At 42.3% G+C, this 15,337-nt stretch overlaps 1 protein-coding gene across 5 annotated transcripts in view; it reads right to left on the bottom strand.

The window, feature by feature from the left end:
* The window catches only part of LOC142566292 (nucleolysin TIAR-like), a 256,354-nt gene that overhangs the window by 220,745 nt on the left and 20,272 nt on the right, over positions 1-15,337 (bottom strand). For 2 of the 5 annotated variants that reach the window (XM_075677186.1, XM_075677187.1), the window contains exon 4: positions 6,755-6,823. The exons of the other annotated variants lie outside the window; for them this stretch is intronic. In XM_075677186.1, coding sequence (XP_075533301.1) covers positions 6,755-6,823 — 69 coding nt within the window. The remainder of the gene's footprint in view (positions 1-6,754; positions 6,824-15,337) is intronic. 5 annotated transcript variants of the gene reach the window in all.

Genomic DNA, 15,337 nt, shown 5'->3' with positions numbered 1-15,337 from the left:
GTAGCAAAAAAAACTGTCCGGGTTTACGGGGTTTACGTGTATACATAGGCCACCAAATTAAAAAAGAATGAAAAGAGCAAGCCTGGCAGAGGTGAACAAGGAAGGCCTCGGCACAGCAGTGCATGCACCCTTTCTGTTGTACACACACTTCATTAACGGTGCATTTAAATGTAGCACGCAAATCATTTGGAACAACATAGACTAAAAGGAAAAACATTTTTAGACCAGAGTGACATGTTACTGCTGTCAATTTGGTGCAAATAAGCATGTTTGAAGCAAAAACACCTTTGGTATTCGGAGTCTTGCACTGCCACAAGCCACCACAATACCTTTCCGATATGTAATGTTGTGCTGCACAATCTTTCTACACGTTTAAAACATTTTTCTACAGTATTTTTTTTTTACAAAAAAAAAACGCATGTTAAATTCACAACCTTCATGAAAAATTTGGTCAACTTGGCAATACTAGCATCTGAAAATAGGTCATTAAGTTGCTTTCATTACAAAAGCCAGCTTGAGAAGCTTCAAGGCCAGTACAACCATAATGGACCTCGGCAAGCTTTCAATTCACCGTTATGCAAATAGAAGTGGTAACAAACTGAGCATTAAAACGATGGTTTATTTTGCCAGCAGAAATAATGCTGTTTAAAAATGTCCCTTATATTTATTTTTAGATCTTTTACACCACTGCTGTTAAGGGGGGACGTGGCTTTGAAAATCAACTTCCTTATTTCTTCATGGATTTTGATGAAAATTGGCACAAATGATTAGAATGTCTCCCTGATGCTTCCATAAAATTTTCAGAGTGATATCTTGAGAAAATTTTATTCAGTATTGTTGAGCAGAATTTTTCTTTCTCTTACTTTCTGGAGAGCCTGGGGAACTTAAAAAATGTGATAGAAGGCTTGTTAAGTATTGACTGCATAGCTAAATGCATGCTGAAGGTCGTGACATTCTTGAATTTTTTTTTCCCAACAAATTTTTTGGAGTGCCATATATTATGTTACCTTCACATCAAACACACTTTCAAGTAGATGAATAGCCATATCGCAAACTTACAAAGGGTCAACATAAGAAAGCAAGAAAGTCACGACCTGCACTGCAGCCCAAGGAACGTGACAAAAAAAAAAAATGGAGTAAAAATATGTTAAGCAGTAACAAAGAAATCAGCTTCAGAAACTGAGCAGAAATTTTTGTAGTAGTAGCTTAGCGTGAATAAAACCACGGACACAAGAAAGACGGACAAGACTGTCCTTGTCCATCTTTCTTGTGTCCATGGTTTTATTTGCGCTAAGCTACTACTTCAAATATGGATGACCAACTAGCCCAACAGTCAACTCTTCCTGAGCAGAAAGGCAGAAAAATAGTTCTGAGAAAATGGCTCTCAAAGTTTCACCTCCTCTTCAGTTCTCTAAGAGGCACCAAATTTGTAGTCTTTGGGGTGTTTTGTGATGTGGGGGCTTCTTGTACATGTGGCCTCTGGTCTGGGGTGGCCAATCGCAGACTCCGGCACAACCGTCAATCATTTGCTTTTTGTGTGCTTGTTTCTGTAAGGAGGAAATCACTGAAGCGGTGAATTTGAAGTGGGAGAAATGCTCTTTCCAACGAGGCCGGGATGGCAGCGCTAGGTCACGCCGTTCCGGAGATATTGCGGCTTGAAAAACAGTGTTTCTTGATTTCCACGAGATCTTTCGCTACCTTGGCTGATAGAACAATTTTTTTTAGAGCACTTCTAAGTGGTTTACAGTGATGATATTTGGGTATCAGATAGAAAAGGGGTTATAGAAACTGAAAATTTGATTTTTGAAAAAAAGATCTTTTGGCAATTTTTCACGCTGCGAAACCCGCGTCCCCCCTTAAGTGAGGTGGAAGCTTGGCCAATGCCCTCACCTACCTCCTTTTAAGAGAAATATTGGACATATTTTTATCAGACAACCTTCCATTGCAGCCCCTTTCATACTTGGAAATTAAAGTTCGAGTCCCTTCATCAGACACTATCCATCTGTCTGTCTCATTCCAAAAATGGAGCATCTGATACACTACCCCCGCATGATATCTCTTTTTGGGCAAAAAAAAATTATGGGGTTTTACGTGCCAAAACCACTTTCTGATTATGCGGCACGCCGTAGTGGGGGACTCCGGAAATTTGGACCACCTGGGGTTCTTTAACGTGCACCTAAATTTAAGTACACGGGTGTTTTCACATTTCACCCCTATCGAAATGCGGCCGCCGTGGCCGGGATTCGATCCCGCGACCTCGTGCTTAGCAGCCCAACACCATAGCCACTAAGCAACCATGGCGGGTTCTTTTTGGGTCACTGAAGCAGCTGTGGTGCACGAGGTTTGAGCCAAAGCACCAATATTTAAGAGCCTTGCAATTTCAGGAATACCTGCAAGACCCTTGCAGGCAATAGCTGCTTCAAAGTTTTGAGTTCACTGAATTAGCTTTGGACAGTGTGCTGTCTACGAACAGTGCAAAACCTGTGGATAGGGGTCAGCTTCACCCATGCATTCAAGACGCGCTGCCAGTTGGCATTACATGGCAGGCAAAGTCAGTGGCACTACGCCAGGTAAACTACAAAGTAGAAGTTGTGCCCATAATGCACAAAGGGGATGACCCAGAGTTTTGCCAGATTGTTGGCATTTTCATTGTGAGTAATGAAGTTGCTTCTTTAGTTGAAAGACTTGAGGTGCTAGAATTCAGAAGGCACCGACATTCCTTTCGTGTCGCAAAAAGTGGTACAATGTCTGCTATGAAGGCTGGAGATGAAGCACTTCCCGAGTGCCTTGACCTCTATTTTGGAGAAGTTGCCACAAGATGTGAATTTGTGTTGTTCAATTGATGATGTTTAGCCACTGTTACTGAGTTGTCCTTGTGGTTATACGTTTTGTTATCTGATAATTCATATTTTCATTGTCTTGTCTACAACACTACTTCAGCGTAGTTTAGAAGTGCATGCACATCCGTTCTAACTCGCATTACCACTGTAGGTTTCTATTATGTAAATAACTAAACCTAGCATTTTTGTTGTTAAAGTAGGAAATAAATGTGCCATTATAAAATCCTCATTTTCGCCATGCACTTAAGCAGATCAAATTAACATACTATAGTTTTTGTGTTGATATATCAATGCCAAATTCACATTGTACATGTGTTTATAGGTGGTATCACGGACACACAAACGGACACACACAAAGGTTTAATATAGGACGTTTCTATGCATAAAATTACGTTCTTGATGTGTAATGACAGTTCTTTATTTATAACATACCATATTTGAAGTTTATTATCATTTGTGCCAGAGTGTCCTTGTATTCACTACCAGGAATAATTTTGAAGTACTACTAAATAATGACTATCTCCTATTGGTTCTATAATAAAATGTATGTAGAACTGTGTAGTAACTGTATTATGGTGATATGACTAATGGTTAAACTAAGGAACTTGTATTTCAGAGCGTGTTTACACACAAACTCGGGAAAAATTCGAAAGGCAATTGTTGATCTTTTCTGCTCCTTTACCTCAGGAGTCGCGATCTTCCACGACAACTCTTCGCGTGCTATTGAGAGTCAAACGACCTATGCACAAATGTAGACTCTGTTTTGTGACTCCACTCGCGCAAAAATTGGTCTTTGGAAGAAAAAAGAGAGTCAAGTTGCCGTGACTCACTTTTTACTCTCTTTTTTCTTAGCATGTGCAGAGTTTGGAAATGACAGTATGCATACATGCAAAAACCATAATACGAGGTGGAAACATTCTGAAACACTTGTAGCACTAGGTCTGCCACTCAAGTGGCAGGCTAAAAAGCCATGGCGGCTTAGTGCAGTGGTAGAAACACCACTTCACCTTTTGGCGCAGGTCCTGGCGCAGGCAAAAAGCCGATCTGGCATATCAGCAAGCACTTCTGGCACAGAATCCAGTGCACGTGTGCTTACTATAATACTATGCAAATTTTAACTGATACAGTTAAACCTCGATATATGAAGAAGGTAAAATCGGCAATTTGCTTTGGTTTATCGAAGTTTCGTGGTATTGAACTTTGAACTTTTACGCAACTAAGTCGCGGATCGATTTTTTTTTACACAGGAAGAACCCACATATTTTCCGAATTATCGGGCAATCAAAATTTGAATGAGAAAATTTATTTCGATGATTGTGGGAGTCAGCGACCAATAATCCGGCTTCATACCACATCAACGATATCTTGACATCGGCAGTACAAATTAAGCGAAGCCAGCCACGCTTTTATGTGCACTCCGCCCCCACGGCTAATAGCGTCGCCTGCACCGGGACGACGCTATCATGAAAAGCGCCGGCAGCAGGGAGCGAATGCTTCGCCTGCCTCTCATTTTAACGGGTCATCGAAACTCGAGATTACCCAATGTCCAATACCAACCATGCAGGAAGACAGCTTACATGATGCCACACTGTCTCAGCATGCCCACTCTGCACACACGGCAGATTACCCCTAAAACAGGGTGTGCGGCTGCGTATGCGCTCAGCCGCACTTACAGCCATGGTCGAGACGTGCACTAACGTACACCCCCCACTGCCCGCGCGCTTGATCACGTTACCGCAAGTTCGGTCGCCTCCCCCTTTACCTTGTCCTTTGCTTGTGCGGGAAGGCGGCACTCGTGAAGAACCATTTTTCTTGTTTCACTTTCACACTATCACTCGCACCTAAAGCACAGAGTGCGCGAGGCATGATAGAATCTTATCACACTTTCTACGGAACATGATGCGGCTCCTCATCGGCGGTCGCGATTTGAGAGGTGCGTTTGCAAGCAGCCGCTTGTAATTCAATTGTTTGAACATTTGTGTCATTCCTTCACGACAGAAGCGAAATTTCGTTGTATTGAGGCTCTAAACAAGTGGTGTTTTATGGACAAGAGGTAAAGTTACACACATCGTTATATCAAGAATTTCGTTATATTGAGGTTTCACTGTATAGTCGATATGTTGTCGACACGGGTTTGCGTGAGGCGTACCCTGCAAGCGCGGAAAGGAAGCGACCCTTCTCCACACCGCAACGCACAAAGGTCGCTACGGCCGGGTTCATCGATTCGGCACAGGGAAGAGTATACACACATCGTCAACAAACACGTGTTTATTAATCCAGGATGCAACACAGTGCGACTGTCACGGCTCGTGGGCAAAGACTCACCATAAGACAGATCGAGTACACACGCCCGCTCTGCACATGACATGTAATACACACAGGTCACGCCATGTACATCAAGGAGTTTTCGAATAGGGTCTGCAATGGTTTTGCGGCGGCAAGAAAATAAAAATAAAATAGAAGCGTCAGTGTCACTGCGCATGCGCGAGACGCAAATAGGGTTTAGTGTTTACGCAGGCGATGCTATTTCACCACAACAGCGCAGCGACCCAAACTCAACACAATAGCTTTGAGTCATCGAACATGGCGACACCTATAGAAGTGATGGCTCTCATCATGCACCGCATTCGACCTCGTTCGCTAATACCATTCTTAACTATGCACTGTGTGCAATTCTGATGACAGCGGCTCGTTTGCAAAGCCCTGCTATCACCTATAAACAAACAAAAAACAAAAAAAATAAAAACGCTTACCTTTAATCCTAGAATGTGACCTCCTGCTTAGGCAAACGGCGGTACCACGCAGTTTCGATGGCCACCGAAATAAAGCGCCAGTAAGATGGTACAGCGGCACTACATTGCACGTCCGTCAGAGAAAAATGCGCGAATGATGAACCGGACTACGCCGGGCCCACAGTTTCTCACTATATAGTGAAGGACTCTGGACAGGCCTCCGCTTCCTTCTATTATGATGATGATAGCATGCTGTTGTGATTTCAGTGTTGCTAGCTGCGAAGCATCGACAGAAAAAGGGCTTCGCTCTTACGCATGCTTTGGCGCAGAGGCCTGCTCGCGACGCAGTTTGGCGCAATTGGCACAGCTGTTCCACCATTGCTTTGTGGCTATCGCATTGTGTACTAAGCAAGAGGTCGCGGGATCAAATCCTGGCTGTGGCGGAACATTTAGATGGGGGCGAAATACAAAAATGCTCATGTACCATGCATTTGATGCAAGAACCACGAACAGTCAAAATTAATCAGGATTCCCCACGGCATGCCTCATATACAGATTACGGTTATGGTACATAAAACCCCAGAGTTTATTCCCTCAACGAGGTTGACAACTAATTTTTATGGCACAATTTTTTTTAGTGCAATTTGAAGCTTACCGGTTAGAGCGTGCAATCATGCAGCCGTAATGTAGAAAATGCTATGAAACATTTTTTATCAGAATTTTTTATTTCCAGTGAGAATGTAGTCATTCACTGGAAGCATGCTGGTAACGGTGATAGGCGAGCATGGTGGTGATTATATGCAGGCATTAGTGGGATGAAGACCACAAGTGCAGTACTATCTGTCAAAGTATTACTTTGTTTATCAATCCAATGTAGTCATTCACTGGAAGCATGCTGGTAATGGTGATAGGCGAGCATGGTGGTGATTATATGCAGGCATTAGTGGGATGAAGACCACAAGTGCAGTACTATCTGTCAAAGTATTACTTTGTTTATCAATCCAATGTTCTTGTGATTCATGCTTCCCGAAGTGTTCAATTATTTCTATATTAATAGCTACGTGCATTCCTGTCCAACAGCTTTGGTCATTAACAAGTCAAGGGTGTTTTTAGCCAAGCAAAGTTCTCTAAAGTGAAACAAGACTTTTACATGCAGGAGGCGATGTTCCAAGTGATACGCACTTCAGCATGTTGCCGGAGCCACGTGTGTGCTTTTGACTTCCGAAGCATGTCGTCTAAGACTTGAGCGAGCTGGAACAAACGATTTTAGCAAGCATCCGTGCTCAGAATCTCGCGTGCATACAACAATTATGTGCCACCATGCATTGAGGTAGGCAAGCGCCACTTGTTAGCGTTACCTCGTAATATGCATAAAGCACAAAAAGCTTAATATACAACGTACAATTTTAAGCAATAAGTATGCGATACTTATTAACAGCCGACTTGCATACAGTAATCCCACGTACTACATCCAAAGTACCATGGCTTCACCACCAGTTTGTGCCACTTCCTGGTTTTTGAGATTTCCTTATTAAAATTTTTATTTCTATTTTCAAAAGCTTTTGATACAGTAGTTCACACCAAACTCTTGCATGAACTTCAAGGTATTTTAAATAACTAATATTGTAAACTGGTTATCTAGCTTTCTCTCCCAACGGTCACAATATGTACTTTTTAACTCTAGTAAATCCCCGACAGCAGGTGTACCACCAGGCTCCGCGCTCGGCCCTCTCCTGTTCTTAATTTATATAGGATCTCCCTTCTATTATTTCATAAAAAATATGCTTATACACCGATGATTGTGTCACATATATTGCGTTATCAAATGTCCATCTGATCATGTCGCTCTTAACACTTGTTTCGAAAGGTTTTGCAGCTGCTGCTAACAGTGGCAGATGACCATCAACTTCAGCAAAACTGCCTTTTATCATTTTCAATGCGTCACTCTATCCCATTTTACATACTCCTTTAACAACCAAACCTTAAACAGAGCGAAGCAATATAAATATTTGGGAGTTCTTTCTTCGCACGATGTGTGTTGGCCTTCGCACACTGAACTGAAATGCAAAACTTCAGACGCCTTGGTTATTTGCAACGCACATTCCGATCCGCACCCAAAACACACTAGGCTGTTAAACCTATATAGCCCTAATACGTCCAATATTGGAGTACGCCACTATCACATGGAATCCCTATCATAAAAAATACGGCAAGTCATTAGAATCAGTACAGAAAAATGCTATCTGTCGTCGTTACAACAGATTTTTTTACCCTCTTCCAACCTTACTAACTTGAACTTAGTCACACTCAAAAAACGTCACCTGACTGTTTGAAGCTTTTGCACAATTATGTAAATTCACCACATTGTTCTCAGGATTACATTTCATTTTCAGTAGCCTTAAATACTCGTCAACATCATGCTCTAAATATTGTTCCGTATAGTTTTCGTTCAGTTTCCTTGGAAGTTTTTTTCCCTCGCACGATTCAGTGCTGGAATGCTTTGCCCGGGAATGTACGCAAATGCCCTTTAGATGAATTTCTTATTATTTACTAGTTGTATCTGAAATTCATTGTTATTTTTCCTACTCCTGCTATAGCCAAATTTTTGGGTACAATGTGTGCAAATAAAAAGAATTTATATCGCAAACAGTGTGCTCTATTTTATCATTATAAATCATGGTCACTTCACTTCCATCAATGGCTCAACACATTCTGGCCAGTTGTCAGTACTTTTAAGTGCTCTATTATTCTGACGAAAAGTGACCTTTTTTTATTGTTTTACAAGTTTCAAACTTCCCTTTTTTCAGAACACATCTAAAGAATTTTGAACTAATTCACTTCGTACATTATTCATTCAAACCTCATTTTATCTTTTCACCAAGATACATGTATTAGTCATTGCCACAAATGGTAGTCAGAAATAGAACAATGCTATATATTAGTCATATTACAGTCCTTGAAAATCAGCTATTATTCTAAGCAAAGTATGGCCGCAAAGAAAGTATTTCGCCCATTCTTCCCTGCTCAAAGCAGGTCACAAAGTGTGTGAAATTTCAAGTCGCACAAACCACACAGAGCTTTGCCATATGGCTTGCACCACGCCCTGCATGATGCACGAGTGACCTGTCAGTAGGACACACCAAAAGGAGAAAAAAAAAAAAAAAAACTCAATTTTTCAGTGCCATGTGGTGCAACCCATGTCGTAGGAAGAAAAAAAAATTATGTGGACACACTTCATTTGTCCTAATTGCCTTGAAAACAGGAATATTGGCGTAGACAAGCTCAGCTCAGTTGGGACGGCTTATGCCCCAACTGCATGCTGCACAAATTTCAATTTACGCTACTTGTGCGGATTCAGTGTAAAGAGAAATATGTGCGCTTGTGTGTGACAACTGCAGTTCTTCGCATGACTGCATGCGTCTGGTGCAGCTCCAGGTCAGCCTATAAGCAGTTAATTTAGAATCACAGGTGTTTGCTCCACTTTCGCTATTACGTCACACATTTTGACTTAGTCAAAATTGTTTTCCCTGAAGTGCCACTCGCACATGCTAAGAGCTTCAGTGTGCAGCAAGTGAGCCCAATTCTCATTAACTGACAATGCATGACAAAATTTTAGGTGCCGGTAGCGGCAGAGACAACTATTTACGAGGGTGAATCAAAGTCATTGCCCCAATATTTCATTAGCCAAAATAAGGTCATACAGGTAAAGTACATATATACGTACTATTCTACGTGCCTTACACTACTTTTCCACCAGTTTTCACACGAGCTCAGACATTTGTCCCATCGCAGCACTAAATTTGATATGCCCCTGTGGTAGGATTCGCCCACTGTCTGTGGAACAACTGTTGGGCTGCTGGCTTCAGCGCTGCACACGAATCACTGTCCTGCCAGCAGCTCCTTCAGCAAACAGAAAACGTGGACATCCCTCAGGTCTGGACTGCTCGGTGGGTGGTCTCCCAGAGAAATGGCCAGAGCTTGTCGGCGGTTCCGGCTGCCACATGTGGCCTTGCATTGTTGTGGAGGATAACCGCGGTGTCCACATAGAAAATCTCTGTGTTTACGCCTGATGGCAGCCAGTAAACGTGACAGTGTGGAACAACAACTGTTGGCATTAATGGTTGCACCTGTGGCATGAAATGCAGCAGGAGTGGTCCTAGGCAATCCCAGAAGACTTAACATAACTTACCCAACAGATGGCACTGAACAGAATATTTTTGTCACAGGCAAACCTGGATGTTTTCAAACCATGCTCTGCTGCTTCAATTCAAGGGTGAAATGCAGTATCCACGTTTAAATGCCAGTAACAATGCAGTCCAGAAAACTTTCACCCTCCTCGGCACACCATTGAGTCAGTGAAGCAATCATTCACTTTCAGTTCATCATGTCATCCTACTGTTTAGGCATCCACCGACATGCAACCTTCCGGTACTTAAGGAACTGTGAACGATGTTGTAAACTCTCTTATACGAAATACCAAGCTCCCAGGAAATGTCCTTGAGGTACACATGCCGATCCGCCTTCACCATTGCATCCATGCGGGAAATGTCAGTTAATGATGCACGCAGCCTCCCCAAACACCTTGTCATGCAAGTCTTCACTGTCTTTTGCAAACACAAAACACCCCTCCCTCACACTTCTCAAAGCGAGACACTTTTCCCCATACATAGCCTGCATTTATCAATGGAATCGATGGCTGTTTGTCCCTTGCGCCATAGAAAACAAGTCACACTTCGTCGCTCGTATGCCGTGGACATGTGAAGCACAACTGTCTTCAACAACTGACAGCAGTGCCGTGCCGCGTGCCAGGCTGGTCCAAGAAATGCCCGCTGCTGGGGAAGGATATGTTCACTTTGCATTTACAGCCGTAATTTGGCTTTAAAAAAAATGGGGGCAAGACTGATTTGCCCTCGTATGTGCTAAAATTAGCTGGCTTATCCCATGTCACACAACATGCATACGAAACAGAATACAAAGCAACATCAAAATGTGGCTTGGTATTCTGCCTCATATACATGGTGCACATACTAGCTTCAAGCTGTGATGTCTACTCCTGTTTTACTGCCACGTAGAAAGAATGAACTGCATTATTCTGCAACATTGCAACATTCAAAGTGAGTTTTTACTCAAGTATGCAAGCCAATTTTTATTTTGTGCCTTTGTTAATTAAAAATTTTACGCAAAGTGCCGTAATCATGAGTGCTGGGAAGATATTCCCCAGAATTATTTCCCACTTAATCGAAAGACAGTGGTCTAACCAAAGAGTGAAACTGTTTTACCAAATAATTTATTTCTCGTAAGCTTAAAAAATCGGAAACAAATTCATAAACCTTGCAAAAAATTGAAGTGAGTTCGCAAGTATACTGTATTGTGCGGATGTATGTATTGCATGTACCCTTCCATTACTTTTTGTTTGTTGTGAAAAAAATTAGACAAGCATTTGCATATGCCAGATATGCCTAAACCAATGCCCTTTTCCTAAAGAAACACTTGGTTGAAAATTCATGGGCAAAATGGTTGCGTACCATTTATGGATACACTAGAGGGCTAAGCCAGGTCATTTGCAGACATAGGTTTCGTTAATTTATGCTTTGTACACTCTAAGCACTTCGCACAAGCCAAAACAAAACCTTCCTATTCTTCCTAGAGTTTGTTGCTGCTAATGCTATTAGCTTGTGGAGCATGGCAGGCCCTACACTATGTTCATAATTAGCACTCCTGGAATTTAAATTTTTTTACCTACTTGGCGCCAATCTAAAAAAAACATGTAGCTCATGCGAATTATAAACTTTGCCCCCAAATTTGTACGTTTGAGAGGAAACGAAATGCCCGGAAAACAACCCATAATTAAATGCTGTATCATATATGATAGAGCAATTAATGCTTGCCTCATAAAACCACCCAAATGTAGTTCTCAATCAGGACATCTCAGTAGGCTAATAAAAAGTAAATAAAATACCCTGCCTTGTAGAAATTGTGGAAACATGTTTACTTAAGAGCTTTTTGCATGTTGTGTGGAAGCTACTGCCATACATAAAAAAAAAAAAGAACACTGCAGCAGAACCCATCTCACGAGTGTCGATGGTATTGTGTGAGCATTGAATCAATACAGGGACAATGTATTAAATTAAATTATGGGGTTTTACGTGCCAAAACCACGTTCTGATTATGAGGCACGCCGTAGTAGGGGACTCCTGAAATTTGGACCACCCACCTAGGGTTCTTTAATGTGCATCTAAATCTGAGTACACGGGTGTTTTTGCATTTCACCCCCATCGAAATGCAGCCGCCGTGGCTGGGATTCGATCCCGCGACCTCGTGCTTAGCAGCCCAACACCGTAGCCACTAAGCAACCACGGCGGGTGGACAATGTATTGCCACTGCCGAAACGAGTTACGTATGAGGTGCGTAACGGGACTCCTCTTTCACGCTTTGATGATTTATTCGCATCTGCTTTGAAATGGGGCGGTGACAAATGGTCACCTAGCCTGCTTGAGTTACTCAGGCATGGTATACATGCATACGTGCTTAGCTAAGAACACTTGGCGCCATCTAGTGCCCCCACCACAAAGCCTGCATGTGGCCTCCGAAATGCATGGCGCACTGAGTAACGCGTCATGCGGCAACTGGGCTCCTTTCTCACACTTCTTTCTGGACTCACTGTGCAATCTAGTGACACTGCCACGAAGTCTGCGTGTGGCCTCCGAGAATGGTTCCCTCACTTGCTGCGTACTCAAGGGCACATACTCATTGACCTAAGTTGGAGAGAAGCTCATTCATGGTGCATTCATAGCGTAGCTCGCTCGCGGGTTGCTGTCCTTGAGACGTGGGTTCAATTGCGCATCGAAGAAATTTAAGGGACATTTTTTTGTCATTGTAGAACGGCACATTTGCGTGGCTCATACCTAGTTGGTGTCAAATTTCTTGGAACAGCAGTGCCTATGCAGTCCCCCACCTACAGTGGCCCATGCTGGTGTGAAAGAGCGTCACTGATGAGAGGCACTTGTGTACAAATCGGTGCATACTCAGTGACCCAAGGTGATCTGATGATTATATTCAAGACATGTTACCTCAGCACAGCAGCCTGATGCACTAACCATTTGACCACCCAGTGACCCAGGCAGGCGAGAAAATGATTAAATACAGACACGTACGTACAAAGATAGCCTCTGTAAAGTGCGTGAAGTAGCCAAAGAATGCCAGTGCATTAAAATTAACTCAATCCTTATTTCCAGTGATAAAGTTACTATGCATCCCATTGGTAGAGAGGACATTGATTCAAGCGAATACGTAGAAATTTTCTCTAACTGTTATGCTAGTTCTATGCATGTCATATGATACACCATGCCAGTAAGGGTTTACATGCTAAACTGCTTAAGAAATAGATCCGTATGCCTCATGTCCAGAACATTTATATTGCAAGAAATTTAAAGTCTTCTTAAAAGGGATGCAGAAGGCAAATATTATGGCAAGCTAAAGCGAATAATTGATGCTTGAAAAGTTCCAAGGTATAAACATTCCCAAAACCTAAGCTTTAGTAAGCAAGAAAATGCAGTAAGGTGTAGAACACAATTTGCAACTTCACAAGAATAGCTTGATGACATGTCACTGCCTCATTATAACTGACACTCATCATCAACCATAAGTAAGACAACCATCATATTGTATTTTAACACAGAATAAAATTCTACTTGTCTACTTCGAATCTCAGAAATAAGAACTTATTCAAGATGTTGTTGCAGGTGGTTCAACATTTTCATTTTCCCTTCACTTCATGCCAGCTGCACTCACGTTTAGGCAGTTTTGATACTGCCAAGTTCTGCCAGCTCGTGAAACTCATGCAGACTGCAAATAGCGCAAAATCAGATCCATGTGGTGCGAGCTCACCTTGCTAAAATTGAGTCCAACATTACAAACGAAAATACAGTAGAACCACTCTAGGTTTTCAACAGGACCAGAAAAAAATACTCTGAAATGTATTATGCAAATATGGTATTAAGTATTAAAGCAAAGGCCCTAAGCATGGCTTAGCTTCCAAGATTCACATGGGAATTCGAACTATTGTATATTGCACAAAATGAACTTCCGATGCAAGTGCCACCAAAAGGAGTTGTCTTCTAGGATGACCATTTGGGCAGTACCTTCACAAGAATAATTCCAGACGTATCAGCATCTAAGAGTGACGGAATTATTGGTGCAGTGCCAGGATCACTGTCACCAGTCGTGCTATAAAGTGAAAGCAATATCTTGAAAAGTGATTGTCATGATGCAAACATTAACGCAATGAGACCTTTCTTTTTCAAGTCGCACCACTCGCCGTATCAACTGCCCTAGAGAGAATGGCACAACCTACAAGCATGCTCCCCTGCTCTTAGGAGACTACGGTCCAGTTCTGCTCACCATGCTACATTCCACAACACCAGCCTTTGCAGAAGGGAGTGGATGACCCACGCTTACTTGTCGGGCACCCTTGCATGAGAAACCACACTGCCTTCCCCCTCACTGCTGCCACAGCCCTCGATGACGATTTATGGATCTTATTGACGCCAGGGCCAGATAAGGCCAAAGAGCACCAAATGAAAAGTAATGAATGGGTTGTCGCTGGTTATGTTGCTAGTAATATTAAAGGTAGGTTTGGCTGTAAAGAGGCCTAAAAATTAATTGCTGTAAAGCTCATCAAGTGTGTAAGTATTAGAATAATGACCATGACTGTTTACATATGATATGAACATAAAAGTTCTATTACAAAGAGATGACGCAGTAAATGTGTGTATAGGAGTAGTGCTCATACCTCACCAGCGAGCCCTTGAAGGCAAGAGCTGGGAGGCACGTGCTACAACTCTCTAGGGCTGATAACTTGCAATGTATGAACACCCTGCCAAAACATTAAAACTAAATGATAAAAAGTGGTTCAATGCTGAGAAACATTGCTGGGGGGAGGGGGATGTGTTGTCTGTATGCTGTGTCCAAAGTCTAACGTGTTTTACTATTTTCTTTGAGCTTCTACTTCCAGATACACTAAGAGGATACGAAGGACCATTAGCGTATTGCCACATTTACCGCAAATAGGATCATCACCAGTCAACAGGTAGGAGTGAGTGCCGTACATGTGGCCTATCCTAAGACAGAAAATAACCTCAGTTTGTTGTACTTTTGCTATTAGTGGCCAGTTTCTTACGTCTAGAGTAATAATGTGAGGTTTATGACGTGTTTCAGTGTTCTATGCACACTTCCAATGGTCCCTCAGTTTCTTGCGTAGGAAGAGCTTTCTATGACAGGGACAGCTATGGAAGAGTTACTTGGTTTTGTAGTTAATGACGTGGCTGTATGGTCGGCAAGCATATTATCCTTTATGCCTCTGTGGCCAGGTACCCAGCATATTATATGTTGATGAGATGCATACGAAGCGCAAAGGTTTGAATGAAGTTCAGCAGACAGAATTTTGATTCTTTTGCTTATTGAATCTGTAAATATAATTTCCTATTGTAGCTTTAGTTACTTCATGTGTCGTTCAACAGCTTACAACAGAGTGTAGGCCTCCGCCGCAAGTATGCTTGTTTCCGGGGCAAAAAAACAGATTCTGACAGATGGCTGACTGCAGCATAAGAAACACCGGCACAGGACTTTGAAGTGCTACGAAGTGTGTTTTTATGTGTATTCCTGGGGTGTTCGTTCTTTGTAACTTCTACAAAAGATGTGTAACAATCTATCAGATGCCACAGCCATGGTGGTAGTGGCATGGCTGGAGCCATTAGAGCGTTCACA

Source organism: Dermacentor variabilis, unplaced genomic scaffold (genome assembly GCF_050947875.1).
Source record: "Dermacentor variabilis isolate Ectoservices unplaced genomic scaffold, ASM5094787v1 scaffold_12, whole genome shotgun sequence".
Lineage (NCBI taxonomy): Eukaryota > Metazoa > Arthropoda > Arachnida > Ixodida > Ixodidae > Dermacentor > Dermacentor variabilis.
This window is presented reverse-complemented; position numbering and strand designations above follow the sequence as displayed.